Consider the following 14,847-nt stretch of genomic DNA (forward strand, 5'->3'; position numbering starts at 1 on the left):
ATCTCGGGAACTTTGGTGGCCTTGATTACGATGTATGTCCCTTAAACATGATTGATTTTTAAATATCGCCTTGCTAGTGGAACAACTATGTCATTAACAGCTTGTTGAGAAAAAAATTATTTTAAACATTTTATTGGTCAAGAGTTATCTAACGAACAATTAAACTGTTTACAACTTTGCATTTGCACATCGTACTTCATTATTTCCATCAAAGTTTCAACTAGTGATTAGAAATGGCTGTAACTTCTAACATATTTATATCTATATCTATACTTATCTATAAAATATGCTTATCTATAAAGCAAAAAGTCTCTAAATTTACAACATTGAACTTTAATTTCAATATTAATTTTAAGTATTTTTCTAAAATGCCCATCTTATCTATTCTATATTTATCTAAAATAACTATAATAACCTTTCTTTCTCCTCAAATCTTAACAAATCATTTTTTTTTCTTTTCCATAAATCATTTATTTCTGCAATTCATTCAAAATCTTTTATCTCAAAAACCGTTCATCGATAAATTATAAAATTTTTATGGGTGTTCTTAAAATTTCATGTTCTTTCATTAGAAATGTCATTCGATATACTTTCGACGAATTTTTAAATATGAGGCGAAACCCGTACGGGTAAAACATTTGATTATCATACTTTATGACATATCAATTCCTATGACCTATCACACTATATGACATATCACACTTTATGACCTAGCTATCACCCCACCATCTCACCGCCGCAACGCGCGGGTACTTACTCTCGTGTATATATATAATATATATATATATATATATATGGTCATTGAACTTTGAATTTTAAAACAATTATATCCTTGCAAAATTTAAAAGTTTAATGATCATATTTGAACAGTTTTAAGACTTCAGTACAAACAATATTACATTTGTTCACATTTTTAATGAGTGTGAACAAATTAAAAATTTTGTCATATTTTTTTGTGTGTAAAAATATATAGAAATAAAAGTGTATAAAATTTTTCACATTAAAAAGTGCGTAGAACTAAAAGTTCACACTTTTTAGTGTGGATTTTTATAATTATTTTGCAACAACTTATTTGTCATCGCTAACTTTTTAGTTACCGTGGTATGTAACTACCATGGTATGTAATTCTAAAATTATGATTTTATTATGCATATATATTTTTTTGTTATAATACTAGTTATCTTTTATAAAAAATGTTATTTATATATTTGAATTCAGTTAAAGTTAGGGCATAATTTTCTTTGCTGGGTCAGGGTGTTGAAATTCCGGGGCTGCCACTGGTGGCAGTAATTCAATAATTTACCGAATACGTGAAGATAGTACGCCTTTTCAAACATCAACAGATTAACTATTAGCAAGTTAATTAATTCCAAATAAATGAAAGGTACAATACATTAGTAAATAAAAGTAATACAACGACACAAACAATTGACCTTTTTTGAACCTCAACATAACATCTAAATGGAGAACGAAACACTACGAATTTCGAAACTCAGAAAATCACAATGCCAGGTGAACAACATTAGAAAATAAAGAAAAACTAGACAATGTTTTTTATGCCAACAGAAATGCCATTCATGTGATCGATTGGTCATTTCAATTCTTTCTCATTTAAAATGATTTAGGCACAAACGAAGTCCTTGGGGACCTCTTTGGCACAAGAGCTAAGAAGCAAGCTAAGTGAGATTGGGATATTAATGTTGATCCCAAGAACATTAGCTTTCAAAGCAGTGCAAAGGCAAATTGCAGCTTCAAGGTTGACAAGGTCACCGAGGATCGAGCAACATGGGTGGCCAAGCGGTTGCCCAACGACCGTCCCTACGGAATCGTTAAGCAACTTAGCACATACTCCCAACTTTAAGGCATCCTTTGGGCAAGTTCCCTTAGAAGGAGTTGGCTTTAGAGGGGCAGGAATTGTTGGAGTTTGGCAAGTTAAACATGCTTGTGTGGCAACAAAGAAAAGGAGGTTAGTGGCTAGGAAAAGAGTGGAGTATTTGGTGAAAGCCATTAATTAATTGGTTGAAAACTATCTGCCCAAATAAAAGTGTAGTTAGAGAATGTTGTAGGGTGAGGATTACTATGTGTTTGTGAGGTTTATATAGATAAAATGGAGTAATATTTTATTCATAGAAACATATATGCATCTAAGGTAACGCGTATTTCGATGTATGGTGTATATGTTAACGACTCTTGTGCTAGAGTTCCCATCTTGCATGTGATCAGGAGTACTAGTTTCATTGGCTAGCTAGCTAGATCAACATTAATATCGCTTAGATGTGATGCTGCCTCAAATTCAGATAAAATTTTCTAAATTGTATCTACTTCCAAAAAAGCAAAAGCAAACCGTACATGATCTTGATTGTATAATAAGGGATGAAAGAAAATCTTAAAACATTTTCATGAGATATGTACATGCATGCATGGAGGCTCAATTTTCAAAACTCTAGACACTATCACTCTTTGGTTTAAGGCTTAATGTTTATAGAAAATTTGCTTATATAGTAATTATTTTTTCATAAATCAATCCAAGTTCAAAGTCTTTTACATTTATATATATATATACATATATATATATTGGTGGAGCCAGGATACGATGTTTTTAACTCATTGGAGGGGATCATGTTATATAAATTTTGAAAAATCTTTGGCCAAGCTATAAAATGTTCGTTGCGTTTGTGCCTACTGGGGAAGGCTGGCACAACCCAGCCCCCTTTGTTTCCGCCTCTGTTTATATGGTAAGTTAAAAGTGATACGAAAAACAGGTCACCTAGCTAGATAAAAAAAAAAAGAAAAAAAGAAAGAAAGAAAGTAAGTAGACTTCTAAATTACAAGCTAAATCACATGTATATGTCTAGTAACTTTGTAAGAAAACTTGCATGATCTTCGATATGATTTAACAATGCTCTAAAATATCTGATTGGCTGGGTTAACATGTATGTCTTGTAAGAGATTTTTAACTATTATGTATTTTATTTTGATTTTATAAAAGCAATATGTTTAATATGTTTAAATAGTAAGCTTAAAATGTTTTTAACAAAGAAAAATAGACGTATGATAAAATGAATGATGAGGATCAAGAATGAGAATATGTATGATAAAAAGTGCAACACTTATTTAGATTATAGAATTTACGGTTCCAAGGAAAAGAGATTCTTTCATCATTTGTTTCCTCGTACGTCCTTTGACTAAAAGTTTCACTCGTACGTCCTTGACTAAAATTACACACTAAAAGTATTTTCTAGATAAAGAATTTTTTTTTAGCATATCTGTTACTCGTATTATTATCATTTAGAAACGAATATGTCATTTCGAAAATATTTCATATCGTCGATATTTTGTTTGATTACATTTTTACTAACACTTGTAATCAACTAATTACATATATTTTGTGATATGTTTTGTCTTTTCTCAACAAGTTTTCTTTCAAAAAACTCAACCTGCATAGTATTTGGGAATATATCCAAAAAATACAATTAATTTGAGAACTGAAACTGTGACATATACCATCCTCGTAAACTAAAGTATAACATATCATATCATAACATCTCTCATTAGTTAAGTTGACAAGATGTTTCTGTCATTATTGGTATATTAGTTTCGGGTTACAAAATGGTTTAAAAAGTGAATGATGAAAATAAGATACTAACATAATTTACAAGATATAAATCAATTATAACTTGTGTTGTGATGACAAAATAAAAAGATTTATCATGTATATTATTTTAGATTTATTAAAACAAATCTTTATAATATACAGATTAATTATACTTGATGTGCGTAGCATGCATATATTGTAAAGAACAATAATTACACACATATATATACTCTTTGGCGATTCTAGTTTTATATACATATTACCATCATTTTATGTTGGAAAAGTCTAATTTAAAGCATATATATGTGTAATTTCTAAGAACAATTTGGATCTCTGAATTATTTAGTGATGCCAGCAATACAAGTAATGAAGTCCCGTGAAGAGCATGCAATGGATGTATTTTTGTCATTCTGTTTGTCAAAATAAAAGAACAATATATATAATTAATTAATCTATTGAATAATTCTGGCTCTCAACAACCTAAAAAATATATGTGATGATAACATCAGTGTTCAACTTGCCCTGCATATATTGCATAAATTATCCACCGAATGCCCGAATATTTTGGCAGATCCGGACAAATTAATATAGAAAATTAGAAACCAAAGGTTCACGTGTTACATCAAGTTACTAGCTAGCTATTACTGTTTATGAGCAATTTACCAGCATTTTTTTTTTTTTTTGGAGAACAAGTATGTTTTCCTCCTTTAAAACTCGCAAGTAGTCAATAACTGAACTTTTGAAAGTATTATATCCGGATCTAGAAAACCGGCCCGTGACATGCCAAAAACAAAAGACCGTTTTTAGGTAACCCTGACTATGCGCTCAACTGCATCTATGCTCGTACATCAATTTGGTGCAAAACCTTGTTATCCGTAATGTTTATATCTCCTCGTCAAATTGACTATCGAATATCCTCGATCTTCTTCATTGTATGATTGCCAAAGACATTTGGAATGACATTATCGTCTAGTGGAATGTCAATACCCCTTCAACTCAAATAATCCACAGTCGGGCTTTCAGCTTTGACTTTGACCAAAAAAAAAAAAAATCATAAATAAAAATAAAATTCTATTTCTGTCGTTCAAAAAATATAAAACAAAAATCTATTTTAGGGAATACGGCTTGGTTAAACAAAAAAACTCAATACAATCCAGATTTTTTTATTTTTAGCGGCCATTGGTGAGTACATTATGTCCTAACAAATAAATATAGCGTCTGGTATCCCGACCATATTTTTGGTAACCCGACCAGACTATTAATGACAGGGGGCCGCTTTTACTCTACCAGATTTATCAGATAGGGGGGCCCACACTATTTTGGAGCGATATGGTCGAGATACCAAAAATGTTTCGGGATACACCACGCGATAAATATTATCACTGAAAGTCATTTTTCTAGTAGTGAATTAATGGGCCAATGAAGTTGTCCTTATTGATGCAATAACCCAAACTGTAACTTATTCTCTTTAGCTTATGTTGGAAAAAAACCCGGCGTGTAAATATTTTTCGTATATACGAGTAGCTGGGAAAACATTAGCTATCGTGGAGCTTTAGAGTGTAGAACCGCATTAAGTACATCCGATAAATTGGGAAACCAGGTTATAGAATCAAGTTTAAAGATTTACAGTGGCTCCATCGATCAGTCAATAGTCTTTACCTAAATATGATCCCCCAATTAAGCACTGATCTTACAACGTGAAATTCGTTGCGACCGGTTAGTACATACGATAGATTAATTGCAAGTGATCACATGATGAAATTATGAGGTACATATATATATGTCACTTATTGCATCCATTCTTGTCGTATTGCTATAATATTGGTCTCATATATATTGCCACTAGTTCATGTCAAGTTATAGAAACGTACAAAGATCCAAATAAAATACATTATTTAAAAAATAAAATAAAATTACAAGGGACAAGACTTCACGTTCCCGTGACTAAATATGCTATAATTTGTGAATTTCAAACAGGTTGGCTCTGCAAATCAAGAATTGTACCCATAATCAAAACACATGATATAATTCTTAGAAAAATTCTTTTGCACATATCTATTTAATTGTCATATCATATGAAATACATTAATCTATGTTTAGAGCATCGGTAATCGGAGTTGTATATTAAAACTTTTTGCTAATGTAAAGTTGTATGGATACAATAATATATACACTACACTTGTTGAGCTAGAGTTGTATGCCGTGAGCTACTTCATGGCCATGGACCTAGGGTATATAATAAAAACGATGGGTTGCCCGGCGATATTCATCTGTTTAAATAGTACGTTACACAGCAATTAAATTAAAATTGGTCTTGCTCCATTAAACATTATAAGATTTATTGAAATCTACAAAGTTGTACTATGATTGATACTCAATAAAGTTGTACTATGATTGATACTCAGAACGGACCCATTTAACTCTTAAATAGCTAGTTGAACATCTTCAGGATCTAATAATCGTGAAATCTGAATCCAAATCGGAATCCAAATATACACCCATCCATAGGAATTAAATCCCGCCATAGATTTGCGAAGTACAATCCTTGTATTAACACTTCTTTTGATCGTTGCACTAAGTAAGATAATTTTGATTTGTTATTCAATGAGCAAAGCAATTTCCGGATCCTTTTTATTTATGCTGCCAAGTCAATTGGACGCTCTTTTGATAAACTATCTATCTTTAATTAGTATTCGGGTTTTAGAAAAAGAGCATTCGACATGACCAGAAAACATATATACTGGAGTCATCTTTGGGCCCCATCTTTTACGGATAATGGGTTGTGAATTGCTACTGTAGTATATAACTATATTGGGCTAATGATAGACTTTTCATTTTAAGGAGTGGGCCTTCAGATCCATAATCCATTAAAATGCCACTAACGCGGATTGTTCATTAATTTGTTCCCTACATACCAACTGACAAGAATAATGCCTCTTTACTTCCGCCTGCTTGGGATTTTGATCACGTACATATTCGAAGAAAGGGGCTGTTTTTATGGTGACTAAATAAATTTTCCCTTTAGAGCGCGCAATTAGGTGATTAGTGGCCGTGACATTTGTTGAAGGAACTGCATCCAAGTACATAAACATCTGCACTTTTGTATAGCACAATCCATGAGTGAGTAGTGCAGACCGGATCGAGTAATGATAAAAGAAATGTTTTCACTAGCTAGCTACCGACATTCCCTTAATTAGTGACGACAGTCATAATTACCTAATTTTCTTTCATATGTTACCTTAAGTTAGCAGGATATATAACTCCTGTTTATATATGAAAGACAATTAAGTTGGCGTACACATCACTTTATCTGCAATTGTTAATTAATTAGATAATAGTTAACAAAAAAAAATGGAATACGTAAGTAATTCTTTGTTTTTTAACGTTCGATCCTTAGAGACTGTCATTCAACTTGGGCAGGATGTGATCACAGTCTAGGAAAAACCCCATATATAGACTTGTCGATCACCTCCAAATTAAGAGTTAAACCCAAGGTGGGTAAAAACCGGAGATGCCTCCTCAGAGTCCCCTAGACTATTAATTATCAGTTGATTTATGCCTCGTTCGCAAGTAATTATAGTTAAATAGGTGCATGGACACTTTCCATAAAAGGGATAAAGATGGCTAAGCTAGATATAGACAAATAGAGCTGATCAAATCGAAGACAAACTATGTATAGATGATGATTAATTAACACAACGTACAAAGATACTTAAACATACAATTACACAAACAAATTAAGAACAAAGTAATTTAGCTAGCTAAGCTATTAGTAGGGCAAGATGTCCTACGTCATTACATATTATCTTATTGATTTTTTTGGATTTAAACAAGAGGGGGACAGACAAAACCAGGTGGAGGGGTCATCCCACAAGTCACCAAGGCTTGAAGAGCAAGAGGTATGAATATATTTAGGTTAAGTAGCTTAAGCCTTATAGTAGTACAAAGACACACTGCAGCTTCTAACTCAAGTAAACCTTTTAGCACCGGGCAGCACACGTTTTCCACCGGGTTCCCTAACCCTACATGAACAAGCCCCCCTAACACATCCACACATGCCCCTAGCTTTAATGCATTTATTGGACATGTTGGCATCACACCGCTGCCGCCACCGCCGCCACCACCGCCGCCACCAGGGGGTGTGTATGGTGGATAGGAAGGAGAAGGTGGTGGTGGGACTATAATTGGAGGAGAAATCATGGGTGGTGGTAAGATAGGTGGAGGCATGATAACCGGAGGTGGCATCACAATAGGCGGTGGACGAACAATTGGTGGAGGCAAAATAACCGGAGGCGGGATCACGATAGGTGGCGGACGGATAATGGGTGGAGGACGGATAATTATAGGTGGTAGAACCTTTGGTGGTGGGTTTGTCTTAGGTGGATGAGACCCTCCTTTACCTCCTCCACCACCATGATGTGGTGGCGGCTTGGTGGATGGAGGATGTGGTGGCTTGGGCCCATGGTGAGGTGGTTTAGGCCCATGATGAGGTGGTTTAGGCCCATGGTGAGGTGGGCTACATGGTGGACAATTTTTGCAACCAAAAGCTAATGGTAAGAAAGTACTAGACATGAAAATCAAGAAGATGTAGAACATGGCTGAAATCTTAGAAGCCATGATGATTAGTGTTTCTTGATTTTACAAGGTTTTGTGTTGCTAGCTAGTGCATGTTTTGATGAAATAAATCTTGTAAAGTACGTAGAGCTATATAAATAAAAATATAAATGGCAACCCGTGAATATATATAGAAGTGAGATAATGATGATGAGGAAAAATCACTTAACAGAAGAACTACAACTCATCATAAATACTACAAAGTGTTAAAAAAAAAAAACAGGAATGGAAAGTAGAGATTTTGTATTGTTGTAGGGGATTTTGCGAATTCCAAAACCAGTCCGTGACCATGCATATATAATCGATCCATTGGTTTCAGTATGAGTCTGGTCGTGCACACCTGTCCACGCAGACTTTGTTTCATCACAAATGTAAATAGAATCCTTATCATTTAGCCACCTTTACTTTAGTTTTACACATATACAAAGATGATTTCGTGTATATTTGCTAGCTGTACTATACGTTTCAAAAAACATATATACTCGTATATGTTTCCGTAATTTAGTTTCAACTTTATTGTATACAGTATCACTTATGTCTTGTCAACAAATTTTAAAAACAATTACATGTAATTCGTTTGAAATTGAGAAACACCTTTAATTGTTTTTTTTTTTTTCCGTTTATTATCTTTTAATAGCTATAGCTCTGTAGTTAATTTCTTGTATATTGTAATTTTCTTTATATATTATGATCGATCGCCCATTATCCAAATGGAGGAACATACATGAGATCATGGGGTTAGCCGGCCCATTAAACCTAAGGACCCATTTATTTATGTTTTTAGAATTTAGATAGTATCGTTGTCCATTTTCATTCAAACATTACTCAACAAACCAAGAATTATCAGGAACAAGATCTTTTTTAAAGACAACTCAATTTTTTCATATGTAATGTGTAACTTGTATAGACTCAACAAGCCAAGAATTTTTAAGAGCTGTGCAGTGTACCGTGTACGTGCACAACTATAGACTCAGGGCCAGGTTTCCTGGGCTACTTGTCATCTTGGCCCAACATCTATCATTTTTTTCATTTTGGTCCACTCAATTTTTTCCTATGTAATGTGTAACTTGTATTCTTTGTAAGTTGCAATTTTCTTGTTGAAAATTTCTAACATTACAATGAAAAGGGTGTCCTACGTTTATTCTTGCTTCTGGTTTATATTTTATTTAAACATTGTTAATTCTCCACATAACTTCTATATCATTATTACATTTTTAAAAATATAGCTTAATCTTTTAATACATGAAATGTCATAAAAAAAAAATTAACGGCCAACAAAACTCATTTTGTTTTAAAAAAAAATTGTGTGCGTATTAGATTACAACGTCTTATCCGATAAGGTTAGATTAACGTGAATGTGATTAGTACGATGTTGATATTTATATGGGAATATGATATTTCCTTCTAATAGGTTAGGCTAATAATTGTCTTAATAACTTAATTATATGATATGTATAATCTATTAGTTTTTTCTTCTAACTTTATTTTTTAATTTTATCAAATGTCGTGATTAAGTTGTTATATGTATTATAAGGTTGAGTTTTAGGAAGATATATCATTTTCCATTTATAAATTTTTCCATACACATACACAGTTATATATATATATATATATATTAATTTGCCTGATTTGTATTTTTCCCCCTTTTTTTTCCAAAGAGATAGTTGATAGTTATATAAAGTGTTTTTGGCTGACCAATATTGACCTAAATATATTTTATGTTCATTAGTGATTCATGTGAACTAATTTCCTACATTGGTCGAATTTGAATTCTTAAAGTTACTAAGTTTAAACAATAAAAAAATCTAAAGGGTTAGGGTTATATATTTATAGTTTATAAAAAAATATACATTTACAATAATATTTAAGGATTGAGCTTTTGATATAAAAAATATAATGATTTATACACGTTAAATACAATCTTAAGACTATATTTAACATTTTTTAAAATTTAAATATCATTAAAGATCTATCAACAAATAGACACCTACTATATGTTAACATTTTCTAACATGAAAGATATTTAAACAGTGTAAAGTTGTTTTCAGATGGTTGCCTTTTATCCCGTTTAATCAATAATCAATAAAGTGTAATATAATGTGATGATTATTATATATAATTAATTATTATTATAATGAGGGCTTGTGTTAATTATATGAACGAATTGAATGAATGCATCTTTTATGCATATGTCTAATCATATTATTATATTATAATACGAGTAATACCTAATCGATCGTATGGTATATTAAATCCTGGTCATTGTGATTAAAGATTCAACAACCATTTGGGTGGTATATATATATATATGTATATATATTACTCATGATACCAAAGCTCCCATTCGAGGAATGGGCTTTTAAAATGCAATTTTCAATTAAAATAATACAGCGAGCACCTTTTTGCATGAGTAACAATTTCTTTATGTACATGTTATCTTCAACGAGGGATAACTAAAATATATGAAGAACAAATTGTCTTTTGGCAATTAATGTTTTCTTTTCAATAAAAAATAATAGCGTTAATTTTACAACAATAAAGTTTCATTAATTGGTTTTGGTTTTTGAAAAGCAATTAACACAGCAGATAAATGGATATCGATCGGTATATCATTGTATATTAATGACCATATATGCATGCATAAAACCGTCACACTTGACCGAAGCCTTGTCGAGCGAATTAAAAATATGTAATGTTACCTTTTACAATTATCATTGGTGGCTTAGGATGATATCACTTCGATTTTTTAAAATTAATCAGTGAATTATTCGAACTATTGAAGTGGAAAACTAGCTGGTATCCCAAACTTTGTCATCAAATTTATAAAGCCTTGTCAATACTAGCCTGCATCACAGATATGATCTCGTAACAATGCTCGTCCTCAAAATTAACAGGAGTACTTTAAAGTTGGGCTAGCTATTAGCTTCTTAATTGGAATCTAGGTAATCTAACTACGCCAAAACGTATATATCCACATTTGAAAATGTCTAAGTTGGGATATGGGACATTTGGGAAAGATGGAACTGTCTTAACGGTATGATTAATACAAATATTATTACATATGGAATTAGACGCACGTCGTTAGAGTTATTAAGATACTTCATACTTACATTAGAGATTTTTATGTTAATTTGTATACTGATCACCTTAGAGCTTTATATATAATTATATGGTACCATATTAGGTTTTATTGTAGTTTATACTCTACCTTGGACCTTTTCAGTTTTCAAAGGCGAATATTTGTAAACCCTTATAAAAGTATTGAAATTAAGTTTAAACATTTTTTTTATTTTCATACTACCCTCTACATTTACTTTATATTTTACACATCCTATTCCTAACTATCGAAATTACCTTTACAAAAAAATTAAACCCACAAGTATAAACCGATCTTTGATTATAATTTAATTAATATTAATCTTTCAATATGGTATTAAAAAAATTGATAAAATCTTATAATCTATATGTTTGACACATTATATAATCAATGTGTTCATCCACAAAAATAGTTATAAAATTCCATCGTAACTCGCGGATACTATGCTCGCTAAATAATTTTGGTTAAACCGTCCATAAGAACAGTGTGGTTTAAGGATATGTTTAAGAATTCTTAGATATCTTTACCATTAAAGTAACCAAAGATTTGTTGTTAGATTTCGTTAGTCAAAGATGTCATCCTTAGGTATCCTTATTTTTATTGTACTTTTGTATAAAATATGTATAAATAGTGATGTAAAAATGTAATAATACGTAAGAATGTTTTATATGACTTAAAGTAAAATTAAGAATTTTTAAAATATGATGTGACACCTTATAAAGATATGCGTAATACCATTGATGGTCTTAATAAGAATCAACTTCTTCATCCTATCTAAAAAATATAAATTATTACCGTTCTTTTATTTATAATACGAGCATATATAATACTTGCGCGTTGCAGCGGAATTTTGTTTTAGGAGTGACAATTTGTTATAAGGGTAGTGAAAGTCCCAAGTTTGCAACGATCAAAACAAATTAAACAAGAAATATAAGATAAGAAAGTAAACACGTTTAACTATATGTATATATTAATTAAACAGTGAATACATGGTTGGTTTACAAAGAAGAAAAAGAAAAAAAATACTTGTTAAGTTTTTGACACACAAAAACTTAAATGTTCTACAATAATAATGAACACACAAAGTGACAATTGCAGAACTACACCAACAAGGGTTGCGGCTAGGTCAAGTGATTCCTTATATAAGCAGAGATGAGAATCACATAAAAACCCAATAGATGTTGACACCTCAAGGTTGTCAACCATATATTGGTGGATCTCTCAGATCTGCAGGGTTCTCTGTCTTCATCTTGTTTGTTTCCAAATCCGGTATGAGAGAGAAAGACTCAGGTACCGTTTTGGTACATGATCACATGTCTTCAATCTTCTTGATCAATACGTGTCTTTAGGACCACTCTTCTTATCTTCATTTTCCCGCCCATATTTGACTTACAAATATAATGGTGAGTCATTGAACTTATCCTTTAACTCGAAGATAATGTAGGTCGCTGAGAGCTCGCTGATGAAGTGCCTCGCTGAGTCTCTCAGCGAATCCATGACTCAACAGGTAGATGTGGTAATTTAGTGTTGTAATGTGTGGAGGGACATTTTGTAAACCATAAATGTGCTGAAAGGGGCTTTTTGGAAAAAAAATATGTTTAATTTTTAAGACATACCATAAATAAAAAACCCAAAATGCTTTATAAAGGAGTAAAGATATTATAAAAGAATAACATTTTATTTTTAAAAATTTTGAAAAATATGTAATATTTTTACTAAACATCCCTTAAAAAATTTTCACATACACTACCCGTAACATTAATGGTTAAATTACATTATCAATCTTTTATTATATAACAAATAATCTTCATTAATTATATATTTACATCAATTATACATCACTTGATGTCATCTCTACCATCAACAGACACCTCCACACCATTACATTGTTACCACCATGACCATCGCCGCATTACACATGTAACATGCTAGTGATTGTTGATTAGGTTCATCTTATACTAATTAAAACCACATGGTTCTATGCTAATTTTTTTTTTTTTTTAATAATTATTCCTCTCGTATATCAAAGCTTGAAAGAAAAAGCCCTTCAAAACATGCATTCATCATATCATATTCATCTATAAATACCATTAAGCACTTCTTTATTTTCACACCACAAATTAAACTAGCTATTGCGTTTTGATATATATATATATATATACTTGAAAGAAAGCAAGCAAGCTAGCTAGCTTTAATAAAAATGGCTCCAAGCTCTTTGAGAACAACAGCCTTTCTCCTCACTCTCAACATTCTCTTCTTTGCCTTTGTTAGTTCAGACCCATTACCACAAGCGACTTGCCCTAGAGACGGTCTCAATTTTGGTGCGTGTGCTGGCTTGCTGAATAACTTGCTGAATGGCATCGTTGTAGGAGCCCCTCCAACCTTACCTTGCTGCGGCCTCTTTTTTGGGCTAGTTAACGCCGAGGCAGCAGCATGCCTTTGCAAAGACATTAAAGCTAATCTCTTGGGTGTTAACCTTGATGCATCATTTTCCATAAGCTTGTTGCTTAACAATTGTGGAAAGGATGTTCCTACTGGTTTCCAGTGTTAATTAATTAATCAAGGGATCTATAATTAATCAGTACTCTTAAATTTGCAAGCGTGTTTAATTATCTTTTGAGTTCACGTCCATCTTTTTTTTTTTTGATGTGTTTATGGTTGATTTGAAGTGTTATGGTTTGTTTTGGTATTTTACTTAAAGTAAAGGCTAGCCACCTTCGCTACTGCCATTGTAACGTTAGCTCCCGTCATACTTAATGATGTGATTTGGATCATTTTTATCCTAGTTAATTAAATGCATGTCTTCCAAATTCTTTAGTATTGTGCATTGTACAATTTTGTGTCCCCACCCCCCATCACCACCACCACATGCAAACCTAGCGTTTTTTTTTTTTTTTTTTTTGCATTGCCTTTTCATATACAGTACTTAATTCCGATTCTAGAGAAAATCTAGTTATTTTCATGAAAACCATTATATTACATTTTATCTAAGTTAAGAATATTCATTTTGAAATTATCCTAAGAAAAAAAAAATTATTGCCCAGCATAATATAAGGTTTTGTTGCCTTTGTTAACTAATCTTAGACTGACAATTCAAAAGATATATGTACGTTTATTGACTATTAAGGGCGGTTTTTATTGTAGAGAGTTTCTTAGAACTTCTTGGTTGTCACCTCAACGCCAAATCACCTAGGACTCCCTTCTGGACTCTCTCTAGCTATAAAGGCGGGCTTTTTGGAACTTATATATATATATATGTATGGTGTAAAATAGAAAAGAAAAAATCAAAAGAAAGGTCTCACATATATGCGTCTGTGAACTTTTTGGGGAAGAAGTTTGGGAAGGACGCTCGACCGAAGACGCTCCCTACCAATGATGTCTTGCGTCCAAGGTTCAAAGGACTCTCCGGAGAAGTTCTTATAAGCACCAGCCTAACTACTTAAATCTTGACCCTGTTTTTATTACGCTATTTGGTTAAAAGACCTGAATTTTTCCCAACAAAATGTTAGAATGAAAAGATTGCGGTTCCCAAAATAAGAAG

The 14,847-nt window shown here is 32.1% G+C and overlaps 3 protein-coding genes across 3 annotated transcripts; 1 reads left to right on the forward strand and 2 right to left on the reverse strand.

Annotated features, from left to right (window-relative positions):
- Positions 1–1,344: 1,344 nt before the first annotated feature.
- LOC122583561 (14 kDa proline-rich protein DC2.15-like) lies at positions 1,345–2,117 on the reverse strand. Its single transcript, XM_043755956.1, has one exon. The coding sequence runs from the start codon at positions 2,006–2,008 to the stop codon at positions 1,622–1,624; it is 387 nt and encodes a 128-aa protein (XP_043611891.1). The 5' UTR covers positions 2,009–2,117; the 3' UTR covers positions 1,345–1,621.
- Positions 2,118–7,420: 5,303 nt separating this feature from the next.
- LOC122586046 (36.4 kDa proline-rich protein) lies at positions 7,421–8,247 on the reverse strand. The gene has a single exon (XM_043758159.1). The coding sequence runs from the start codon at positions 8,210–8,212 to the stop codon at positions 7,421–7,423; it is 792 nt and encodes a 263-aa protein (XP_043614094.1). The 5' UTR covers positions 8,213–8,247.
- Positions 8,248–13,506: 5,259 nt separating this feature from the next.
- On the forward strand, positions 13,507–13,857 carry LOC122585582 (14 kDa proline-rich protein DC2.15-like). The gene has a single exon (XM_043757706.1). It carries the CDS (start codon positions 13,507–13,509, stop codon positions 13,855–13,857), a length of 351 nt encoding a protein of 116 aa, XP_043613641.1.
- Positions 13,858–14,847: the final 990 nt, after the last annotated feature.

Source organism: Erigeron canadensis, chromosome 1 (genome assembly GCF_010389155.1).
Source record: "Erigeron canadensis isolate Cc75 chromosome 1, C_canadensis_v1, whole genome shotgun sequence".
NCBI classification, from domain to species: Eukaryota; Viridiplantae; Streptophyta; class Magnoliopsida; order Asterales; family Asteraceae; genus Erigeron; species Erigeron canadensis.